This window comes from Clarias gariepinus, chromosome 21, assembly GCF_024256425.1.
Source record: "Clarias gariepinus isolate MV-2021 ecotype Netherlands chromosome 21, CGAR_prim_01v2, whole genome shotgun sequence".
Taxonomy (NCBI): Eukaryota; Metazoa; Chordata; class Actinopteri; order Siluriformes; family Clariidae; genus Clarias; species Clarias gariepinus.
This window is the reverse complement of record NC_071120.1, coordinates 24,372,544-24,396,754: the sequence shown is the minus strand read 5'-3', so window position 1 is coordinate 24,396,754 and position 24,211 is coordinate 24,372,544. Positions and strand designations below refer to the sequence as shown.

The following is a 24,211-nucleotide window of genomic DNA, read 5'->3' as shown; positions in this document are numbered from 1 at the left end:
CTCTATACCATTTTATCATGTGAACTGCATGCACACAGACCCGAGGTGGGAATCGAACCTGCAACCTGGAGGTGTAAGGCGACAGCGCTAACCATTACACCATGAGAAAACTATTTCTTCTGTTATATTTCCATCAGATTAAATATTTCACAGTTAGCAGAGCTGCTTTGCACATGTCACACACAGTAGAATAGTCATTGCGTGTACCACTTTATCCTGTATTTAGGGTCACAAGGGTCCTGGAGCCTTTTCCAGGAGACCTATTGTAAGCAAGGTACACCATGCATAGGGTGCCAATCCATGGGACTATTTGAGAACACCAATGCATGTCTTTGGACTGTGGGAAGAAACCCACCAAGAACATCCATGCACGCAGACCTAAGATGGGAATCGAACCTGCAACCTGGAGGTGTAAGGCGACAGCGCTAACCATTACACCATGAGAAAACTATTTCTTCTGTTATATTTCCATCAGATTAAATATTTCACAGTTAGCAGAGCTGCTTTGCACATGTCACATACAGTAGAATAGTCATTGCGTGTACCACTTTATCCTGTATTTAGGGTCACAAGGGTCCTGGAGCCTTTTCCAGGAGACCTATTGTAAGCAAGGTACACCATGCATAGGGTGCCAATCCATGGGACTATTCGAGAACACCAATGCATGTCTTTGGACTGTGGGAAGAAACCCACCAAGAACATCCATGCACACAGACCTAAGATGGGAATCGAACCTGGAACCTGGAGGTGCAAGGCTACACCACCAAGTCTACTGACCATGCCACCCAGGAAAGCTTTATTCTGATAAAATGCAAACACACACCTTATTAGATCATCGCCTACGTACTGTATGTAAACAGTTAAGCTGGAATCTCTAATCGTTTTAAAGAAATATTGTTCACGTGAACGTAGCTAATAAGACATTTCACCCTCAGGAAAAAAAAACACATTCATTTACATCTTCCTGGCTGCGTGTACGAGTTTCATACCCCTCACCAGAATGAGACCTTAAATGCATGATGTCACGTTTCAGCTTTTTCCAAGAACAAAACCAGCATTGTGTTACCATGTATTTTAACCTGCCACTATAGTAATGTTGTGAACGGTGTAATTATTTTTCCGCATGCAGAGATTCACAGAATTCATGCCGCGAGTTTTGCCAGCACTTCCACCGCACGAGTGCTCCTTATTAGCCGGGAAATGGTGCAGAACCCGACTTTCAGCACACGGTATCGTCTAAATAAGAGAAATGGCCTGCTATCGCGCGCGGCCCCATTAAGCTAACAGACAGACAACTGGTGTTTGACGCAATCCATTAGACGTATTCGGAGGTAATGTTCATTATGTCCTGATTACGGGGCAAACTAAATGTGAATTGTGTTTACCGACGCCACTTATTAAGCCGAGCGAGCGTTCCCGAGTTGATTCTCCATCGAGTATTAAGGACGCACAACAGGCTGCTTAACTAGAGCCCTCGATGATGGAGGATTTCAGTTGGAACGTTAATAACGAACAGCAGCAGCGACGCAGACAGAAATGTCCGCGAAAAATCCATTTTTAAACCTGAGCCTGCTATGAGTCTGAGGGTCGAAGCGAGGTTTCTTTTTCCAGTGTGTCAGGACGGATCTCTTCACAAGAGACGTGGCGAACAACTCAAGCATCAAATAGCTTTCGGATACGCATTTCAGCGGCATATGACAGCTATGACAACATGAGACCTAGCATTCACAACAGTAGACGCTGCTATTTATGTTTTTCATCCTTCCGTCATGGACATACCGTTTTTTTTTTTTTTTTGTGTTGTTGCTGTTGTTGTTGTTTTTTTCATCTTCCTGACGTCTAACGTGTGTAAAAGGGCGGAGATAATTTTGGAGTGGACTATTTCAGGAACAAACATGATGGGGCGTGATGTTACAGGACAACTGACTGCGACAGCAGTTTTTTTTTTCTCCTAATCAAAGGAAGAGGCACTTTTTATCCACTTATAGTCACATTCACGTCCACTGAACAAGTTCATGTCTGTTATCACTTATGTTAAAGCAGCTACAACGGGCCTCCGAGTGTCGCAGTGGTAAAGTGCTCGCCCTATCATCCGGAGATCGCTGGTTCGATCCCCGCTGTTACCTCTCACAGCCGGAGGTCTAGAGAGAGCTGGTTGGCTGAGCTCTCTCAGAGGGGAGGGATGAGAGGTACTTTGTGCTCCCACATTAATCACGGCTCTACAGCCAATCAGGGGCGTCTGTGAACTCACGTAAGCGGAAGGAGCGGATAGCGCTGTTCTCTGAGTGTGTTACTCCGCCCCCAACGGTTTTTGTGAGCGAGCAGTTCAAAAAGGTGGTCGATGACATCATGAGGGTAGTCATTCAGTCTCTTGACTGAATCGTGGTAGAAGCTTAATCTGGGAGCCCCCTAGTGACTGGGAGGAATTGGACAGTACTAAATTAGGGATATTTTTAAAAATCTGAAATATTCTTTATTGATTCAGGCTATACAAGTACACAATAAATAAGAAGAATATTCATCATCTATCTATAAAAACATCATTTTTAAAAACTGTTTTGTGCAGCCTGTACTTTTAGTATGCTAATTAGGCCCGGCCTCCCTTTCGTGGCACTGAGATCACATGACCTGTGATCTTATTATAATTAATCATAAACAATACACTTGCAAAAAAACAAAACAAATGCAAGCTTTTTATGGAAGCTACCAAGAAAAATCTTCACTTGTTAGGTTTTTGTCATTGCATTTGCATACTCATTAATATTCATCAGCACCTGCCAAAGATGGGCGTGTACTCAGGATCAGCCTTGTGTACACATCTACACATGTAATATACTGTACATTTTGAGACCCATGTATGGTCTGAATCAACCCTTAAAAGGGAATAAATATATTTAGAATTAAGGAAAAACACCTTTTGACCTACAGAGTTGAGTGTTTAGCAGTGTTGTGCGTAAACATGTATACAATAAACCTAAAAATAAAGAACTCCAGGGAGTTACTACGGTGTATTTATTCCACTCGGTAACAGATGTAGAGCAAAGTATAGCGAGGTGTTTCTATAGAAACGGAATATTGCGAAGGGAAAAAAAGGCTTTCCTCATTTGTGCAAAGTGAAGTGTTTCTGAAGCTGCAGGGATAACATCGATATCAACATTTTTTTTTCTTTTTTTTTTTTAAGGAAAAAAAAAACCTTTGCTTATTTTTTTGTTGGTTTTTTTCATCAACTGTTTCATCAACTGTCCAGTTTCAGAATCCTATTCCTGGCACTAGTGGAACGATGAGCGGGCCCAAACACTTTTTGGCATCACCCATATACAGTATTTATAGTATATAGAGAGTTAGCCATATAAATTAAATGTATACACACTTCAGGAAAAGAAAAATAGTATAATGTATATTATATTAATATAATATTATTAATATTAGCATTTTCAGAGTTTTCCGATATGTCAGGTAGAACCAAAGCTATCATTACTTTTATAACGTGTAAACTTTACCGCTTATGGAATATAAGGCTAATGTCGCAAATATGTAGAACTCAAATAACAAAATAAACATTATTATTATTATTATTATTATTATTATTTTCATCATAGAAAAAATAGAAAGAAAAAAAAAATAAAAACATGACCTCACTCATCAGCAGAACTGCTGCTCCCTGGATGTTTTTTTTTTTTAACATCATTTTGTCTTGAGACTCTATCCATCCTCACTATTTTTTTTTATTTAGGCAATGTAAAAAACTTTTGCGAAAAAGCCTAAAGATACAATTTAAGAATTGGTTGTTTACGTAACAACCTCAGCAGCAGCCTCATTTCCCCTCTCGTCTGTTCCAACCAATCAGCATTCAGCATCAGCGGTATACTAATAAAAAAACATTCCACTAAAACTGCTCATATCTAGAGTCTAGTTGCTCAGAGTCTAAAGCCTAATATTTCCTGTTCTCCTTCACACTGCTGATAGAATAACAGAAACCCCTCCCAAAAAAATATTCTGACAATTTAAACACTATCTCCGAAAGTGTGTGTTTTCCCCCCCTTCTCTGCTCTGACTCGTACCCGTACACTCCTCAGCTGTCGAGCACCCAAATGGGTTAATCACACAGAAGCTCAATGACTCGGTCCCTCTCAACCCCTATGTGACCACACAGCTGCACTCATTCATTTATCCCTCTCTTGGATCGGCTCCCTTTATCCGGTCGCTTTCAGCGAGCGAACACGTCACCCGTGCCATGTGCTGGGCTGGAGGGTGAACACCATGCCCTCTGCCTTCACCCGGCTCTCTGTGAGCCTCGGTGACGCTGTGCCGTAGGTGAAACACACACACACAAGACATGCACAAATTCACAGCACAAAATGCAGTACAATTATAGTTCGCTATGTCGTACTCGAACATAAAGGCGACTAAAGGAAATATTAGTGTGTGAGAGAGTGTATATACATTGTGTCCCGTGCAATACTAAGGCAAGTGCAATAATTCCATAGATTCGTTATGACTTGTCAATAATTATATAATTAGTGCAATACTACGGTACATGCCTAGTGCAATCACTTCTGTAAATGTATTTATTATGTATCATTACCTGTAATTATAATTTCTGGTATTTGATTGGTCTGTATGTGGTGGTCTGCTGTCATCTGCCTATTTTTGTTATTTTAATATATTATTTCTTATTTATTTAGAAGTACACTCCGTCCCCTACATATGAACGAGTTCTGTTCCAAGAGCTCATTCGTAAGACCAGTCTGTTCATAAGTCTAATACAGTAAATATTTTTTAGGTACTAAGATACTAACACAATTGGCTATACACAGAGTATTACAGCCAGTGTTGGGGGATGTTACAAAATTACAGTCTTTAAAAAGTAATCAGTTACAGTTTGATAAAAGTAACTAGTTTGAGTACTTTTCCATTGCAGAAAATAAAACTGTTTACTGTTTGTATTTTCGAAAGTTCGTATGTACTGTAATAGCCCTACTTCTTCTTCGAATCAACCATGTTACTAAATAATGATATCATCATTTTATATTCATTTTCAGATGCATCTTAAGTTGTCAAATAAGTTATCAGTTACATTAATTACTCATCTTCTATACTGCTTTATCTGGGATACCACTTTAGCCTACCTAGGAGGCCTAGGGAATGAGGCAGGGTACAACCTGGACAAGGTGCCAATCCATCGCAGGGTGCACACATACTCTGGGCAATTTGGGAATGCCAATTAGCCTAACCTGCATATATTTGGACTGTGGAAGGAAACCCACCAAGCACAGGGAGAACATGCAAACTCCATGCACACAGAGACAGGAAATCGAGCCTGGCCGGGAATCGAACCCGGACCCTGGAGGTGCAAGGCGACAGTGCTAACCACTACACCACCGCCTCAGCTAGAAACTTTGTTCTTTGAGTTAAAAAACGAAGTTAAAAATGTATTATTATTATTATCATCATCATTACGTCATGTGCACTATCTGCATGAGAGTTCTGTGAATTAATTGTTATTATAGAAACAAGATCATGTGATTTGCCTTGCAGTCAGGCAACTCCTCAAGAGCTGCTGTTGGAGATAGACACCTTCTGACCAATCAGAATTGATCATTCAACAGTGATGTGATACAAATGCTTAAAAAATATAATACACTTAAAAGCACATGAAGATTAATTTACGGTAATTAGTTATACATTAATTGTTGTGCACATTAATACATTAATTAATGCAAATTAATTAAACTGCATGAACTTTTTGGTCTTTTTGTTTCATCTGTACAACTTGTGTTATATGAAAGTCAACCTCGGACGGATGAACACACCATCAAAGTGTAATAAACCAGAAGCGCAGGGGTTTGGTAAAGTGTTGTGGGTTGTGTTCTACCTTGTCGCTTTCAGAGTACGGGTTGTTAAGCACCGTAGGCATGTTGTCCTTCCTCCAGAGGTCATCGAACACTCTGTCATTATCGGAGGCCAGCTGGGCATTGCTGTTTAATCCCACACTGAGGTCTCTGAAAGCAGAAACACTTCATATCAGTACTCACACTTGAAAAAAAAAAAAAAACACACCTACATGCATACATTTACATACTCACACACGCTTCTACTGTAATTGTTCATGTTTCAAAAAGCCCTCATTAATTAGGGACGGGAATCACTATGATCTTATGATGTCTAGGTGCTGATTTGTGTCAGATTTCTAAACAAACACAGCAAATACCACACAGGATGCTGTGATGCCTGCCAACGTGTGAATAGTTTAGACTGCAGGATCATGTAGGAACTGCAACATACGGTATTACCACCTTAAATGCTAAAATAAAGCTCTGGGGAAAAAAGGAGAGCATGCCACCATGTATGCAAGCTATAATTATAATTTTGGTATTATTCCTCAAAATACTGATTTCTTAATGTGATTTAGTTAAAGCATTAAAACAACTTGTTTATAAATTATTGCATTTTGTTTCATTTGAGTTATTAAAGCTCTACAAATACTGCATGATCTTGGGTTATTTTGATGTGTTGTGATAGTCTTTTTTTTTATATAAACTCTAAATAATAATAGTTATATTTTTTATTTAGGAGAAATATTGAACCAATACATGCACTTAAAAGAAACAACATATAAAAAAAAACATTATTTTGTAGTGGTCTCTTTTTTTCCAGAGCTGATATATAATTAGAAAAATTAATCAACTGAATATTTTTAAGATTGTTGAATTCATGAATTGCTGCATATCACTGAATCGATCCACCTCCTCCAAATCTTTATTTTCAGCACATAAGAATGAGAGAGCATGGGAATAATAAAGCAACAAGTACTAAGGTTGTGTAAGTGTGTTTGCATTTCACAATAAAACCTTTCTTGCTTTACTACAGTATGAGCTTAAGCACAAGGGTTTTATGATGTTAATCTCAAATCCTATTAATACAAATGAAACACGTATTTCATTTTCATAACAGTAACATGTTTCCTCAGGTTAAATATTGTTCAATTACATCCCATTCATTTCATTTGTTTTAAAAATTGTCCCAAAACATATACCACAAATAAAATATTTTTCTAAAAAAAACTTTACCGCAAACTTGTTGCACTCCACAAATTTTTTTTATTATTAAAATTAGACTGTTTCAGCTCTGTCAAGATTGAATGCAATATATAAAATAAGAATGATGTCGTATTTATGACATCATTCTAATTTTATATATTGCAACATTATAAATGTTTCACAGTGCTGGTCAAAAGTAATGGGACAATACTAATGAAATTAAACGATTTTAATGCCATTCTCAATTTGTTTTTGTTTTTTTAATAATGACAGTCATAATGCAGAGAAATTGCTATACAACAATCAATATTAAGTTTGAAGTCCTTTATTTTTCACAATCTGCTGAATCTGGCTGGGCATTAAGTCAAAAAGACGTCTGCAGTACAGTATGGTGTCACTCGCTCACTCCATGCCTGCTCGACTGTTTCCTGTAGATCAGGTACAGAAGACGGTTTCTTGACTGCTACACTATTGTCCAACAGTTTTCTATTGGGTTTAGATCTGGAGATGACCCAGGCCATGACTTATTATTGACAAAATCATTGTCACATAGTCAGTTTTTTTACTAGATTTTCTAGTTAATTAGGTTCATCCAGATTTAATTAGTAAAATCACCTGTTTTTGTGTATAAGGAGAACTAGATTACATGGCATATGTTACTTTAATAGGGCAATTTACCAGGGCATTAAACCAGGAAATTACCACTGTAAAGCACCGTATTACGCTTCTGTATTGTTTATACTTAGGAAAGACACCTGGGATACAGCAGTGTACAACTGCATAATGCCCAACGCTATCAAGAAACATTTGATACTTGTGCTGTGTGCAGGAAGCTGCTGGGTTCGAGCCATTTTCCGACCAGGATTTCTGATCTCCATTATAAATGTAACAACAGAGGTACATGCTTTCGGACGTCACATGGCATACTATAAATGCTATACATATGTTATAAGCATGCAGTATGTTATATGCTATAAATGTTGGTATTTTGTTGTTTTGATGTTTTATTTCCAACAATATGTTGATGTCAATCACTTAATGTTATCTTTTGCATTTTATTAAAGTCGTTCTAACTTTCAAAAACAACAGTGGTGTCAAAAGGTGACATCTTAACCTACTTACAACTACTGTACTGTATATGACAACATCAAATAGAGATGTCGGAGAAATCAATTCAGTTATGCTTTGTGATTCTTTTGATTCTTTTGTAAATTCCTGAAGAGCCCCCGAGCAAGGCCCTCAACCCTGTCTGCTCCAGGCCCCTGTATCCTGGCTGACCCTGTGCTCTGACCCCAGCTTCCTAACTGGAATATGCAACAAAAAAAACAACAAAATTTTTTAAAAAATACATTAATTTATATACTTTTTTTTTTATTATATACTGTATGTTTGCTTTTGAAGTGGTAAAATGTTGCAATTCCTTTATAATCCTATAGGTGGTGCACTCAAAACTATTCACACCTTGTCAGGTAGTGATGGGAAGTTTGAATCATTTTAGTGATTCAGTTCTTAGAATCTCGCTCATCAAAGTAAACTAAGCTTTTTTAGAGTCATTTCGTTCTTTTGATCAGAAATAAAATAAAATGTTGCATTTTCAATAAACAGACCCCTAGTACGTCTACATACACAAATTTCGGCTCTAGTTCCAGTAATGAAAATATTACAGTGCAGCTAATGACATATTATAATAAACAGAATGAGTAGCTCACCTCTTATATCTTCTAATCTGAGTCGTTCGTTCTTTTGAATCTATTGCACCGCATAGCGTCTATGGGAGTCACGTGACAAAAGACTAAACAACTCGCAGTAGAAGACTTATTGAGAAAGAATCGCTCAATTCTGTTTTCTGTACATAACCTACGAGGGTTAGGGGATGATTTGCGCATACGCGCCCAGTGGAAAATTAACGAATTACTCTCCGAGACGACTCGTTCTTCTGAGTCAAGTTAAAAATTTGTTCAAAAAAGAACAAATCGTTTATAAACAACCCAACACTACAGTCAGGCAGAACAGCATCCTGTTTAGAATTGTAACAAAATGAAATCTGGATATGTATAAAATCATCAATCGCAATACAAACCGAATCAGCACCTGGTTATCGTGATAATATCATATCAGGTGATAACTGGTGATTCCCATCATTAATGTCAAACATCAAGATTCCTGCTAAGAAGGCAACCTGGAGCGAAACATTCACCCCGGTAGTGTCAGTCAATGACAAGGAATGACAAAGAACGAAATTCTGATGTGACCTTACGGTATAGAAGCCCTGATTTTATAACGTCTTTGAAAAGAGCTGAAACGTGCAGACTGGAGAGAGAGAGAAAGAGAAAGAGAGAGAGAAGGCACCCCTCAGTCCTAAGAGAGCTGGCACAGTTTGGTAAACTACCTGCCGAAGGGGTGGAAATCCCGCCGAGAGCGCCAGAAACTGCTCGTCACAGGTCTGATGAATGAACTCGAGATCCAGCACGTCGACAAACACTCGCGCCGTAAATACTTCACACTTTCCTTTGCAGCGTTGCATGATGGGAACAGTAGTGGCACATACACGGCAAATGTGATACGAGTGACTAAACGTGTGCGGCGTGTAAGAGAGGTTTGGTTGTGTGACAACGCACGGATCATGGTGTATATATATATATTACTGTATATTTACTTCAATTTAACTCCTGGTTCATGGACCCACGGTTCTTGGACGGTTATCTCTCTCTTCACATGGTTTGTTTTTTAACTCCCTGGGAAATCCTTCACATGCGTAAATCTTTCCTTCCTGTTTCTTTCTCTCCCTCCTAGAGCGACATGTTTTGACTTTAATCTTTCTTTCACCGCCTTCTCATTCTCAGATTTTTTTTCTTCTCCTCTGTTTCTCCCTGTCGCTCATCCATCCTCTTTTTACCACTCCTTCCTTTTTCTGATCTTTTTAATTCCTTGCCTTTAAGTCTTTCCTCCACCTGTCTCTTTCTTTCTCTCTCCAGCTCCCTCTTTTCATCATCTCTCAATTTCTCCAACACCTTTATCCATTCCCATCTCTCTTTCTCTCTCCCTCCATCTTTTCCCTTTTTTCCTTCGCCACTATTTCTCTCATACCAGTCTCTCTCTCTTTATCTCTTCTTTCTCTTTTATTGCCTCTCTCTCTCTATTCCTCTTTTGTAAAGTCCATTCCCTTCCCTCTATCCTCCCCCTTTCTTTGTGTCTCTCCATCCTCTTAATTTCTCACCCATTCTCCAAATTTCTACCTCAATCTCTCTCTCTCTCTCTCACACACACACACAGTCTTTCCCACTATTTGTCTTTTACCCAGTCTTTCCCTCCATCTCTTTTTTTCTCCTCCACAGATTTCCTTTTTCCTTTTCTAATTCTATTCTTTTTCATCTATTTTCCACCTGTCTCTCATTTGCTCTGCCCATCCTCTCAATTTCTCACGCCCATCTCCATCACTCCCTCACACACACACACACACACACACACACACTCGATCATTCTTTTCCTTCTTTTCCTTTGCCAGTATTTCTCCATCTCTCACCCAGCCTCTTTTCCGTCTCTTATTTTGTCCATCTTTCTATCTCTTCTCCACCCTACTTTCTTCCTCTCCCCTTCCTCTAATCCTCTTTTTCTTTCTTTCTAATTCCATTCCTTTTTCTTCTCTCTTGTCCCATTCCATCTCTCTGTCTCTTCATCTCTCTTTCTCTCTTTAACACAAACTCTTTCCATCAGTCCTTCACTCTATTCTTACTTTTCCTTTTCAAGTATTTCTCCATCTCTGACCACAGACTCTCTTTCTGTCTTTCGGTCTATATCCCCTCCTTCTCTCCACTGTCTCTCAATTTCTGTTACTCATTTACCCACTTTCCTTCCTTTTCTCTCTCTCTCTCTCTCTCACACATTATTTCTCTCTCTTACCCGGCCTCTTCCTTTACCTGTCTCTATCCCTCTCGTCTCTTTGTCTCTCCTCCACCCACTCCCTCTACAAACACTCACCTATCTCTCTCCACAATTTTGGTTCCAGTGTCTCCCCCTCTCCACTCCTTCTCCATTTACACCTCTCCTCTACTCATCACTCTCCCTCTATCTTAACCCTCTTACTGTCTGTCTCTCCTCTACCTGTCGCTCTCCCATGTACCTGTTTCTTTTTTAAACCCTCTTTTTTCCAATTCTCTCACCACCTCTTCCAGCCTCCCTCCGCTCCGTCTCCTCTTCCATCTCTCACTTCATCCATCTTTTTCGAACTCTCTAAATTTCTGCCGCTCTTCCCACCTCCCTACCCGACCACATCCCCCATCCTCCCTGCGACTATCCGCCACTTACACGCTTTGTCACTTCCTCTATTTGTCATTCTCTCTCTCTCTCTCTCTCCTCCTTATTCTCTCCCTCTCTTGTTAATTGTGTTCCACTCTTCCTCCCCACTCTCTTTTCCTCTCCTCTGTCTTTCACAAGTTCCCTTTTTCTCTCTCTCCGTCTTTCATTACCGGTTGTGAATCTCCGGACCCCCGAAGCTACCCGAGTTCACTGAAGTTTGTTCTGCGTCTTGTTCGCAGCAGTAATTTCAGGTGAAGGGAAAAATAACCTCGGTGTAAAATCTTAATGAGACTTGAAACTGGAATCTTCAGTGCAGACGTATTTTAAGTTGTTTTTTTTTTCTATGAAAACGTGTGACAGGATGTCATTCATGGCTTAAACGAGCAGTCATTAGCACAACAAACAGAGATTCAAAATATATAAACTGTTCAACTGGGTGTCACTTTTTTGTTCCTTTTTTGCTTTTAAATGGTATTATTTCAAGCTTTTTTTTTTAACGCACAGGAGGAAGCCTTAAGTGTTTGATGAGATCCTCCAGCATCGCGGTGTTGTCCTGCCGCGTTTAATTCGCTTCCGTTCGCAGTGGTGGAGCACTTAATTAAATCCCGGGAATTGTATTGTGTACACGTCTACAGTGTTTTCATAATGTCTTTCGTTGAGACAGATCAACACCGCTTCTTTAGTCGATGCGTTTGCTTTCCATCAGTCTTTACTTACTGATGCTTTAAAACTAGTCAAAATCATATCTGCTAATAAATGTTTGGGTTTTTTTCAGACCGTGCTTATCTGAAACATTATTTGTCGAGGAAATAGACAGCAAGAACCAGGAAGGCTCTGACTCGCGCCCTGGGGATGGCAGCAAGCTAGTCTGGAGCCTCAGATGCCTACAGACCTGCGAGTAAATCAGATTTCTATCAGCAGACCGCGACTATTAGGCTAATTGACTAATCCGGATCAGGTACAAACTAATAAGATCATCTTCCAATAAGAGGAAATGGCTGCAGGATGGTCATATTTTCAACCAAACACTCATTTATAAACTGTGAATCTTTCAGAACAGAGAGTTTATGATGAGTAAGGATGACTGATAATGATGAATGATTGATGATGGATGAATGTTTGGACAGAAATCACGATGGAAGGATGAGTAATACAATGGAGCCTGGTTGATTATGATGAATATGACAATGAATGGATGGATGATGTGATGTGATATATAATGTAATGTTGGATGGGTGGATGATGGACAATTGAAAGGATGGTTGGATATTTGGATGGATATGATGCAAATTGAATTGATGGATGAGTGATATGATGATGCTGATAATGATGATAAATGCCATAATGGATATGTTGGATGGATGGATAAATAGATGGATGGATGGATGGATGGAAGGATGGATAAATGGATGGATGACATGACTGATATGATGTATGTATGTATGTATGGATGGATGGATGGATGGATGACATGACTGATATGATGTATGGATGGATGGATGGATGGATTGATTCAGTGATGAACGGATGATGTATCTGAAATAACGGATGAAGTATTGATGGATGGATGGATGGATGGATGGATGGATTTATAGTAAATAACATTACTAATGGATGGATAGATGGATGGATAACATTACTGATATGATGGATGGATGAAAAGTTGAATGGATTATGGTTGCTTAATGATTTAATAATGGTGGTGATGAAATGATATAATGGCTGATATGATGGATGGTTGAATGATATGATGAATATGATTGTTAAATGATGTTGATGAAAACATGAATGTTATGATGGATAAGATGAATGGATGGATGGTATGTTGATGGATAGATGGAATTTATGATGATGGCGGAATGATTTAATTTATTTGTATATGAACACTTCAGACAATATAACTATGCGCTTAGTGATGCCTTAGCGGTTAAGGTTTTGAATTACTGATCGAAAGGTTATGGGTTCCAGCCCCAGCACTACCAAACCCCCACTGCTTGCCCCTTGAACAATAACCTTATCCAGGGAACTGTATTATGGCTGAAGGTGCGCTCTGATCCAAGTTTCCTAACACGCTCGGATATGCGAAGAACAGGATTTATAATGTACTGTATATGGGACAAATATAGACTTCTTCTAGATGATTATAAACAGTAAAAAAACACACGTGTGCGTGTACAAAAAGGGGAAATACACTGCATTTTGTCCTCTTCAACAAGCCAATTAGATTTTGCACCTATTGTGACCTCATATACAGTAGGAAGATCCCCTCCCCCCAGGGGAGATTAAGGTATGAAAAAAGTTATTTATCTGTGGTGTATTTGAGCTGGAGCATTAACACACACCTGGGGCAAGGTCGAAGAACTGTAAAGAATAGTAAAATATGGGAGCTTAGGTTTAGACAATTTTTTTTTACCCAACTAAAAAGTTTTTATTCAGGATCTTATATACGGGTTAAACAACAAATGAGTGTGTGCACGTGTCCTGACTTTCAATCTCGCCTTGTCTTACCTTTCCACCTGTACTTCTGCGTCCCTCTTCTCTACACCCCTCTGTCCATCTCCATTTACTTCCCTCTTGCTGTTGTTCTTGATCAGCTTAAGCACGGGCTCGATCTCCTTCAGCAGCTCGTTGCTCTCCTCCACACCGTTAAGCAGGGCGTCCGGCCCGCTCAACGGGATCAGACTTTTGGTCTCCTTGCGTGCCGTAGACGAGGAGGTGGAAGAGGACGAGGTGGAGGACGATGACGCCAGGTTCTCGATGGCCCTCAGCTCTTTGGGTGTGCAGCGCTGACACGGCCGTGCCGACACTGGCTTGGTGACGCGCACCTTCCGTGGCCGTCCGTCTCCGCTCAGCGTGGTCTCCAGGTGCGTGCTGAAACCTTCTGGGCCTCGCAGAATGAGAACTGCGTGGCTCTCGGGTGAGACGTTCTTGAGAGTCTCCAAAGCACGCTCGTAGCTCATGTCCACCAGTGGCTTGTTATTGACGGCGAGTACGATGTCGCCCACCTGGACCAGGCCGCATTCCTCGGCCGCGCCACCCCGTATTAGATCCGAGATGATGACAGGGGGTTTGCACACACGCTGCTTGACCAGGAATCCCAAACCACCCACTCTGCGCTTGAACAGCCGCACGGAGATGACGTTGGGCTGCAGCTCACACACGCTCATCTCTGTGTCTTGCATGGTGAAGCCGCTTTGTGCAGGACCACTCTGTGAAAATAAAGGGGAAAAGAGTGCTTTTTTTATGGCATTATTTAAGTTTTTAAAGCAGCATATCTGGTTGGAGAGCTTGTCCATATATGAGTATATGAGAGGTTGGAAAATTACCGGACACACCATTATGCATTGTTCAAAGTGGACTACTGCACCCTGACTGTTACAGTACATTTCAAAAAAGATGCGCATGTAAGATTTGGCTCATTTGTTGCAAACATACCCTTATACAATTATGAGCAAAAATGTCAATTAGCCTAATCTGCATGTCTTTGGACTGTGGAAGGAAACCAGGGGAAACCCACCAAGCACATGCAAACTCCATGCACACAGACCCGAGGTGAGTATCGAACCTGGAGGTGCGAGGCGACAGTGCTAACCACTACGCCAATCGTTACTCTAATGTTACACTATTATCTACACTCAATTTCACTTTACAGTTATTCCGTTTCAGTTGGTCCTGATTCCTGGTTCAGGTCCAGATTTCAAATTGATGGCTGAAAACTCGTCATGAAAGCAACTCATACTGTAAGTCGCTGCTAACTTAATAATTAATACAACTTGCTAAAAGATGCATTTTTTTATCTACATGAAAAAATAATAATGCACAATAGTGGCTAAGTGTCATTGTTTACTAGAGCACCACCAAGCCACAGTGCCGCAAACAATATATTTAATAAATACTTCTGCATCAGGTGCTGGCACAATCCTCTACCTCTACTGTGATCCAGTGCATATCTGCAAAACAACACTCAATCACTCATCTTCTATACCACTTTATTCTGTATCAGGTTCGTGGGGACCTGGAGCCTATCCCAGGAGGATCAGGGCACGAGGCAGAGTACACCCTGGACAGGGTGCCAATCCATCGCAGGGCACACACACATACTTACACTACGGGCAATTTGGAAACGCCAATTAGCCTAACCTTCATATCTTTGGACTGTGGGAGGAAACCGGAGTACCCGGAGGAAACCCACCAAGCATGGGGAGGACATGCAAACCCCATGCACGCAGAGACCGGAATCGTACCTGGACCCTGGAGGTGCGAGGTGACAGAGCTAACCACTACACCACCGTGCCGCCCCAAAACTAAACAGTGTGGCAGTTTTGCAGTGATTCAACACATGAGCTATGAACCATTCTCTCTCTCTCTTTTTTTTTTTTTTAAAGAACACACACACACACACACACACACACACACACACACACACACTCTATAAGCTTGCATATGGGGGAAAAAAATAACAATAATCCTCAATGCACAGTGAAGACAAATCTCCCAGATGGCTCAGAAATCCTGAAGAATAAAACTGATAAATCTGGCAGTTTGCTCATCAAATTAACACCAGTGCATGAAGAATACTGTTCTCAAGAAATGCTTTTGATTGTGTGTGTGTGTGTGTGTGTGTGTGTGTGTTAATGAAATCTGATTATTATAAATCAATGCAATGATTCTATTCTAGCATGTTTACATGTAACATCGACTTGTGCAATCTCTTCTAAAGCAACAAGTGCACACGAGATAAATAAATCCTTAATGTCTGTATTAGGAGAGAAGGAAAGAAAAATGTGTTCACTGTTTCTCCAAAACCGAAACTTTCATTGGCATGGACAAAAAGAAATAAATCTAGAAGGTTCATAAATTACTAACGCATGCTACGAAGTTGGAGGTTCGAGCACGCGCACTGTCGGTATTTTGTTTGTTTGTTTGTTTGTTGCGAGAGGAATCAACAGGAGCGCGCGAGCACAACACAAAGTTGCGACTCTGGCAGCAGCATGACACGTTCAAAGCGAAAACACAGATTCTCATCTCATTTTCACGTCTTATGAATAAAAAAAAAGCAGGAATAATAAAAGTAAAATGAATAAATAAATAAATAAGATGAAGAGTATGCATTAAAAACACAAGATAAAGATTATGCATTAAAAAAACAACTATACCGATGAGAAATGTGCATTAAACACAAAACAGTATAAGGATTATGCATAAAAATAATAAAATTATGCCTAGAAAAGATGAATGTTATGCATTAAATAAAAACAAAACAAGATAAAATTGTATATTAAAAAAAAGATACAAATTATGCATAAAACAAGACAAAGATTATGCATTGGAAAAAAACAAGATGATTATGCTTTTAAAAAGAAAAAACAAGATGATGGATATGCATTTAATTTAAAGTTGCAACTTACCGCTTGGGAAACGCGCGCGCAGCTCCTGAGCTGTGTGTCTATAGTGTGTGTGTGTGTGTGTGTGTGTGTGTGTGCGTTTTGTCTTCTTTTCTTCTTTCCTCGGTCCGTAGTTTGCGTGTGTGTGTATTTGTATGTGTGTAAGAAAGAGAGAGAGAGAGAGAGAGAGAGAGCGCGCAGCTTGTTTGTAGTGTGAGTTTCGTCAGAACAGCATCCTCCGCAAATACGGAGCGCGCGCGCGACAGAGAGAGAGAGAGAGAGAGAACGCCTGCGCGGTGCACGAGCGCCGGTTTTTATCCCTGGTCCTCCTCGAGCTCCCCCTCCCCCCGCTCTCCGCCAATTAAACAGCGACTCGCGCTACTGAACGGGTTTTGTTTTTCCTTTCTTTTCTTTTTTTTTGCGCACGCAATTGCGCACCTGCTTGCGCGTGCCAACTCACGCGCTCTGTTCCATATTCCCATGGAATGCGTTTGATGTATGCGTATCTGCACACGACACGATTACATTATACAGAGAGCACCTGTAACACCTGCAGCACAATGATCAGTGCAACAATTCGAATCAATTGTGTCCATACTGTAATTGATTTAATCATCCTCATGTTCACTCATGATTTAATATCTCTCACTCACATTGACTATTAAGGATGGGAATCACCAATCATCTCCCTCCATATATTCATATTATTATAATACCTTGGTGCAGATTTTATTTAAATTGATTCTATAAAATTGTATAGAGTGCTCTAATGACGTGTGGGAATTGGATACGACTAAATTAGGGAGAAAATCTGGAAAAAAAAAATAATCATAATAACAATGTATGAAAAAATTAAGATTCTATAAGTATTACGATTTTATAAATATCTCAATTTGATACTATGATACTACATCCCCCTCCCCTATTTTTCTTACAATTTTAAACCTTTCAAAAAGTTTAATGAGTAATTAAATGTTTCCGTTCCTTATAACAATTATTTTTCTCACTTAAAACCCAAGCCCAGCATTTAAACAATACAATCTAACTTCAAATACAAGAGTTTAACATTTTATTGAGGGCCGAAATTATTATTTCTAAATAAACTTAGCAAATAATTCACCCAAACTTTACAGAATGAAAATTTGTAAATAGTTCAGAATGTACCACCTGTAGGATTATTTTTTAAAAAGGCAATGTTTCACCTCATCAGGTGTGTAAGTGTGTGTAATGAGTGGGTTTGAGACTAATTCGCTTACAGAGTTTGGAGAAAATGGCAGATCGGAGACTTTTAACACACATGATTTTTGAAAAAATGTAGCGCCCTAAAAATGTGTTTCTGTTGCGCCACTCGGAAACATCTGCACTAAGGACAGATTTCGGTAATGGTCATGGCCAGTCAGATTGATAACCAGCCAATTCTGGTACCTGGCCGATTGCAAATATTCCAAGGAAATCCCTGAACTGACACTATAATCGGTAACTGGGTGACAGGTATACAGGACTTTACTAAACATTGCAATTAACACTAACATGTAGCACTAAGGTCAAAGGTCAGCCAATCAACATAGTCTAGGCCATTCAAGAGAAAACCAAGAAAACCTGAACAAAATTGGTATTTACTAGTATAAAGTTTTGTAACGCGATGTGAACATTCCAATGCCTCTATACCCATAAAACAGCCCCCTCATTGCACTTCCTGATACCTTATATGGGAACACTTCCTGTAGCCTGTGACCAAATGAATAAACACACAAATAGCATGTGCCCGCTAGAACCTTTTGAAGCAGAAAATGCTAATGTGTGTTTCCTATCATCTCTCCACAATATGCGAGGGAGTGGAGAGAGAGGTCTTAAGTACTGGGCTGTGAAATTAGGTCCAGGTGACTGTAATCAGAAGGCAGGTGAGTTGGAACGGCCAAGTCCTTGGCGGTCATGTTTGTATGCTATGTGGTGTCAGGGATATTGTAGTTTGATGTCATATCTGGCATTGACCTGACCCTGGGCACTGTGCATGCACACATCCACTATGAGCAGCTTAGGTCAATTTCATACATGGATACTCTTTCCAGGTGCTTGTGAGTCCTGGGTGCATTTTTTTTTTTTGAGTGAAGAGATCTGTGTAAATGTAGGATTATAAGCACCTTTTTATCTTGCACAGCTTTTACTCTGTGTGTAGCAGGATTGAACCTGTATAAGGCTTGTATGAACATTTTGCTTTTATAGCACATGTCATTCATCAATGTCTGTTCATCCCTTTAGGCTGTTTCAAGCAAATGATGCATTACGGGGTCCAACACGCAAACACACAACTTTTAGTTTTTTGGCCAGATTAATGTTATATAGGCATATATGCAGTTATATGCAGCACGACACTACTGTTACACTATTATCAACTTTGATTTCACTTTAATTTCAGTTGGTCCTGATTGGTCCAAGTCCAGATTTAAAATTGATGGCCGAAAAACTCATCATGAAAGAGACTCACAGAAGAAGATAACTTAATAGTCGAAAGAAAACTTGATAAAAGATGTTTTTTTTTCAATGTACAACAAGATTAGTTTTTTACTAGAGCATCCCTAATAAACATATACTAATTAGTTGTTTGTTTGTTTTTTATAAAACACAAATATTTATCATTTATAAATTTTCTGTTCCATCTTGTACAGCGTCGCAGGAAGCCTGAAACATATCCCATGAGATTCGGCATGGGATACACCCTGGACAGTGTGCCAAGTCATCATTCACACACTACGTGCATCCTGGGAATTCCAATTAGCCTATTCTGTATTACTTTCTATTTTGGAAGGAAACCAGACCAACCAGAGGAAACCCACCAACAATGGGAGAACATGCAAACTCTAAGAGTAGACCCGAGAGGACTCAAACCCTCGTTCCTGAAGGTGCAAATATCTCTCTCTCTCTCAAAATTTATAAAAAATCTTTGCTCATTTTGTGGAACAAACCACGTTAGTTGCAATCTGAGGTTTTATATTATACATATATACACTGTATGTCTATTTGTCTGTCTGTCTAATTATGGCTGCTTTAGTCAATCAAACTTCTTCTCCAAAGTGTTTCTTTGCCTATGGCAGTGTCTTTAACAGGTCCTGAATTCAAAAAACTTCCAGTAGAAAAGTCCTTTAATTTAATTAGCCAAAAAAACCTGTTTATTTTAAAATGAAGTATTTCAAGCTTGTTTCAGTTTGTTTATATAAATCAAAGGCTGTAGAAAGTCCATCCCATGCAATGATAGAGAGAGAGAGAGAGAGAGAGAGAGAGAGAGAGAGAGAGAGAGAGAGCTGTGGTCAGTGGTGAGTTAAATATAATGTGTTTTTAAGGTAAATACCATTTAATCACTGCAGATTTCATCTAATGTGCAAAAAGTCTGGTTTCTCTCAAGGTTTCTTGCTATTGCCATCTCAGGGAGTTTTTCCTTGCCACTGCCGACGTAACCCCATTAGGTTCCTAAAGAGTCCACCAAGTTCCATTAACGTTTTCTAACAAATTCTTCATTATTTCACTTCCTTACTTTCAGGAATGTCTCATAACTTGGGGGAAAAAAGGTTACTTTACTGTACATACAATCCATGGATCCGTGCTTTTTCCCTTACTGTATATAAACAAAGCCTGCCAGGTCATAAGCTTATTATTATAAGGATCAACAAAAATAAACAGCTGTTTTATAATATACAGTAGGAGATATCTTGGAAATTGGGATTTGGGTGAGTTTGAGATAATTTTCATAAATTGAAATCTTCTTTGTGAGTGGAAGAGCAAAGCGGCGGTCAAACACAGTAATGGCACTAATGAGGAAATCAAGAAAGAACAAAACTGTCAGGATGTTTAGTCTTTTATTCATTTAATTTTATATCGCTTATCATGTGTAGAGTTGGTGGGGGGGGGGGTCCTATCACAGGGCACAAGCGCGCACACACACACATACTGTACATTCACATGCTGAATTATACACTAGGGGCAATTTAAATACCCTATTAAGCCTACAACATACCAATCAAAAGTTATAAGACAGAAGACATAGTCCAAATCCAATAGTCAGTTATTATTTTAAGACATGAAAGTCAGCTGTTCTGGAACAGTTCTTGTGCAAGTATAGTATAAGGTCATTTAGAGTCACCAGCCTCACCAATTAACCTTAAAATCACCTCAGATTAGAAGGATTTACAAAGCATAAGTAGCAAATACATCTCAATATCAGCAACATTGTTTTACAGCAATGGAGAAAAAAATAAGGAAAGATCCTGAAATTAGAAGGGGTGCACAAACTTTGGAGCAGTTGTGTTGGAGTAACCGGAGTAAACCCCCAACCATGAAGGTGTGAGAAAGCACTTACTGTACTGTACATGAGGAAACTCATGGCTCTGAATTCACTCAACAGGAAATATTGAAAGACTTCACAATACAGTTTAAACCATGGTATACTGTATATGGAGAGGAAACGAGAAGCACAGAGGAAACGCACGGTTTGCATGATGCGTACAAGGTACTGTACAAGTTGGATTTAAGCTTTGTATGAGTCCTACTGTGTTTTTTCTTATCTGCCGCCGTACACAAAGAATTTCCTGTCCCGGAAACGAGTATAACACGGTGCACGTCAAGATCAAAAGGAAGCCAACGACTTCATAGTGCCAATGTCTCGAGCTTGTTTTGCCTTTTGTTACATTTTTTGAGTTTCATTCTCTGCAGGTTCTCTCTCATGGCACGCTCGGATCGCTTGCTGTGGAATTTCTTTCGCCTCCGAGCTGTGAAGGTTGCTCAGGAGAGCTGCTTTTCTGTCAATCATCTTTTTATTTATATATATATATATATATATAATTTCCCTTGGGACTCTTAGCATATTCACAGATTCACAGAAAGGGGAATGCAGCCCCTTAATGAAAATAGCATCAGGTCACACAGACAGGCACACACACATTCACACACATACACACTCAGATACGCAAACACATTGATGCATAAACACTTACACACGTTCACAAAAGAGATTTGGGAGATGATGTACTCATCAGTCACTCGGATAACCATCTAAGCACTGAGTGCGGAGTCGACGCTAGAATGAGGGTCCGGCATCTGATATAAAACAGAGGAAAGACAGCAGCAAGAAGCGAGAGAGAGAGGGAGAGAGAATCCGAAAGACAGCATTGTCAGGTGTGACAGGTGTATCATATCACTTTTCAAGAAATGTATTTTAAAGTGCATATTAAAGGTGTAACTTTAAAGCAAGAGTTTGCATGCTTTCTCCATGCTGGTGGGTTTCCTCCAACACTCGCAACTAATGCACTTTAGACTGATTGGTGTTTCCAACTTGGCATTGTGCACTACACAGGGTTCGTGCACCAGCCGGGGTGGATGCCCTGAGTACACTAATGCACTTATCCCAGCCTTTCACTAGTGCTTGGACACCATCAAGGTCAAAAGTTTTCTCAGTACGCCGGAGCCATGATCGGACTCCCTGTCTGATTTATGTCTGAAATTCTGAGAACTCCTTCAAAGCCACAAAATTGTGGAAATGTCTTGTAGTAAGGGCTGTACGGGGAATGTAGTAATAACTCCCAGCCGAGTTCCCGTAATGTGCAAATAAATTGTACTCATTTATTATCTATATCATTTGTCCTGAGGGCATGAGACGGGCACCCACAGGGCGCACACATATACAGTACACTCACACACTACGGACGAATGCCTGATCTGCATATTTTTGGACCGTGGGAGGAAACTCACCAAGCACGGAAAGAAGACGGGAAGCGAACCTGGACCCTGATGGTGCAAGGCGACTGTGCTAACCACTACACGCATGCATGTTTGGGAACAAGTTATCCACCAGTTTTTAAAGGTCAATCTACAGACATACAGCCTATTTAAAAATGTTTACACCGTTCATATGCTTTAGAGTCAGTAAATCAGTTTTACGCCTTCATTCATCAGATATGTTGTCCCTGCTCCAGGTGTGCTGTGTGTACAGTATGTACAGTATAACACCTGACACCTGCACTCTGACTACAGTGCTCTATTCTACATTTGACTTATTATGGCTTATTATGCTCGTTTAAAACATTCGAATTTCTACTAAACTCGTTATTATGTTCTACATCATATTTTTGGCTAAAAATTTGTCCATCTTTAAATTTATCCTAGAAATGCCTTCTTTGCGTCTTCATGTCTGTTTTTACTGACAAGCAAATCTGCGCGCGCACACACACACACACACACACACACACACACACACAGAAGTGGAGCATGGATATTTCACTCTGAGATGTTAAAATACATACACACACACACACACACACACGAAGGCACAGATAGACGCATGGCCTGCTGGCTGCTGGTGTCATTATGTCAATCACTTCCGACTAGAGTGCTACCATCTGCCTCCCTAATGAAACCACACGGCCCCATCACACACTCATTCTCTACATCTCTCTCTTTCTCTCTTTCCCATTCTCTGTCTCCATATCTCTCTCTCTCTCTCACACACACACACACACACACACACACAAGCACAAACTCATTCAACGCTGCCCAAGCACAGGACTTGTAACTAGAATTGCAGCTGTTACTATTTATACAGAGGATTTTTTTTTTTGGCTTGTATGCAAAAGACAGAGTGACAGAGGGACATGAAGAAAAAAAAAACTTCTTAAGTCATACCAGAGGACGAGTCTGAGACATTCAGTAACGTGCCTCTGATCATCACAGTCAGGTAGTGTTAATAACACACTCCTTATTAAGCATTTTTAACACCTATTTTCTGATTTTTATTATTATATTATATTCAATCATTCAGCGGCGAGGAAAAATTTATCATCATCGTTATTGGCCAAATACCTCCTGTTGCCATGGGAACGTTGTTGCTTCCTCGCGTTTAGCTCCTTCTCCGGCCGTGCTTTTGGTGGTGCTTCGTGAGACCATTTATTGTATTTAGAAGATTAATTATATAAAGCCGGACTGTTTTGTTTCACTTTGATGCAGCACGAAAGTTTAAGAATCAGTTTGTTTTTTAACTTAAAACTTATGAAAAATTCCTAAAAGTTACAGATTTACACTCGACCTTTAGAAAGTACTGATCCTCCTTTAGAAATAGTTTAACACCACAGGTCTTCTCTTAGACCCCCTGGTGCCCCCTTAGACCCTTTTTTTTTTGGTAAGCTTTTCCTAAATACAAGCAGGGGAGCTCCAAGGGAAAAAAAAAAAATGGCACCCCTGTCTTAGAGAACTCTGCAGGTCCTTTTCTCACACGCAGAGCTTTTATATCAGATGCCCGGCACTAGTGGCCTTTATAGGCGCCCTAACGCCCCGCTCTGCATGTGTGGACAAAGAGCTGTGTCAGCTAACATGGCAGCAGAGAGTTAGACTGAGTTCTGACTTACAGACAGGCAGAAAGACTTACGGAGAAAAGAAATTCGGAGAAAACGTTAAGAAAAGATTGAGTTAAGAAAAAGTCTGCATTAATAAGTAAAAGAAGGAGCATGC

General features: G+C 39.9%; 1 protein-coding gene across 1 annotated transcript in view; it reads right to left on the bottom strand.

The window, feature by feature from the left end:
- The window catches only part of nos1 (nitric oxide synthase 1 (neuronal)), a 68,809-nt gene extending 54,276 nt beyond the window's left edge, over positions 1-14,533 (bottom strand). Inside the window, exons 1-2 of the mRNA XM_053481599.1 lie at positions 13,845-14,533; positions 5,876-6,002 (exon numbers count right to left, since the gene is read on the bottom strand). Coding sequence (XP_053337574.1) covers positions 5,876-6,002; positions 13,845-14,518 — 801 coding nt within the window. The 5' untranslated portion in view covers positions 14,519-14,533. The remainder of the gene's footprint in view (positions 1-5,875; positions 6,003-13,844) is intronic.
- Positions 14,534-24,211: the final 9,678 nt, after the last annotated feature.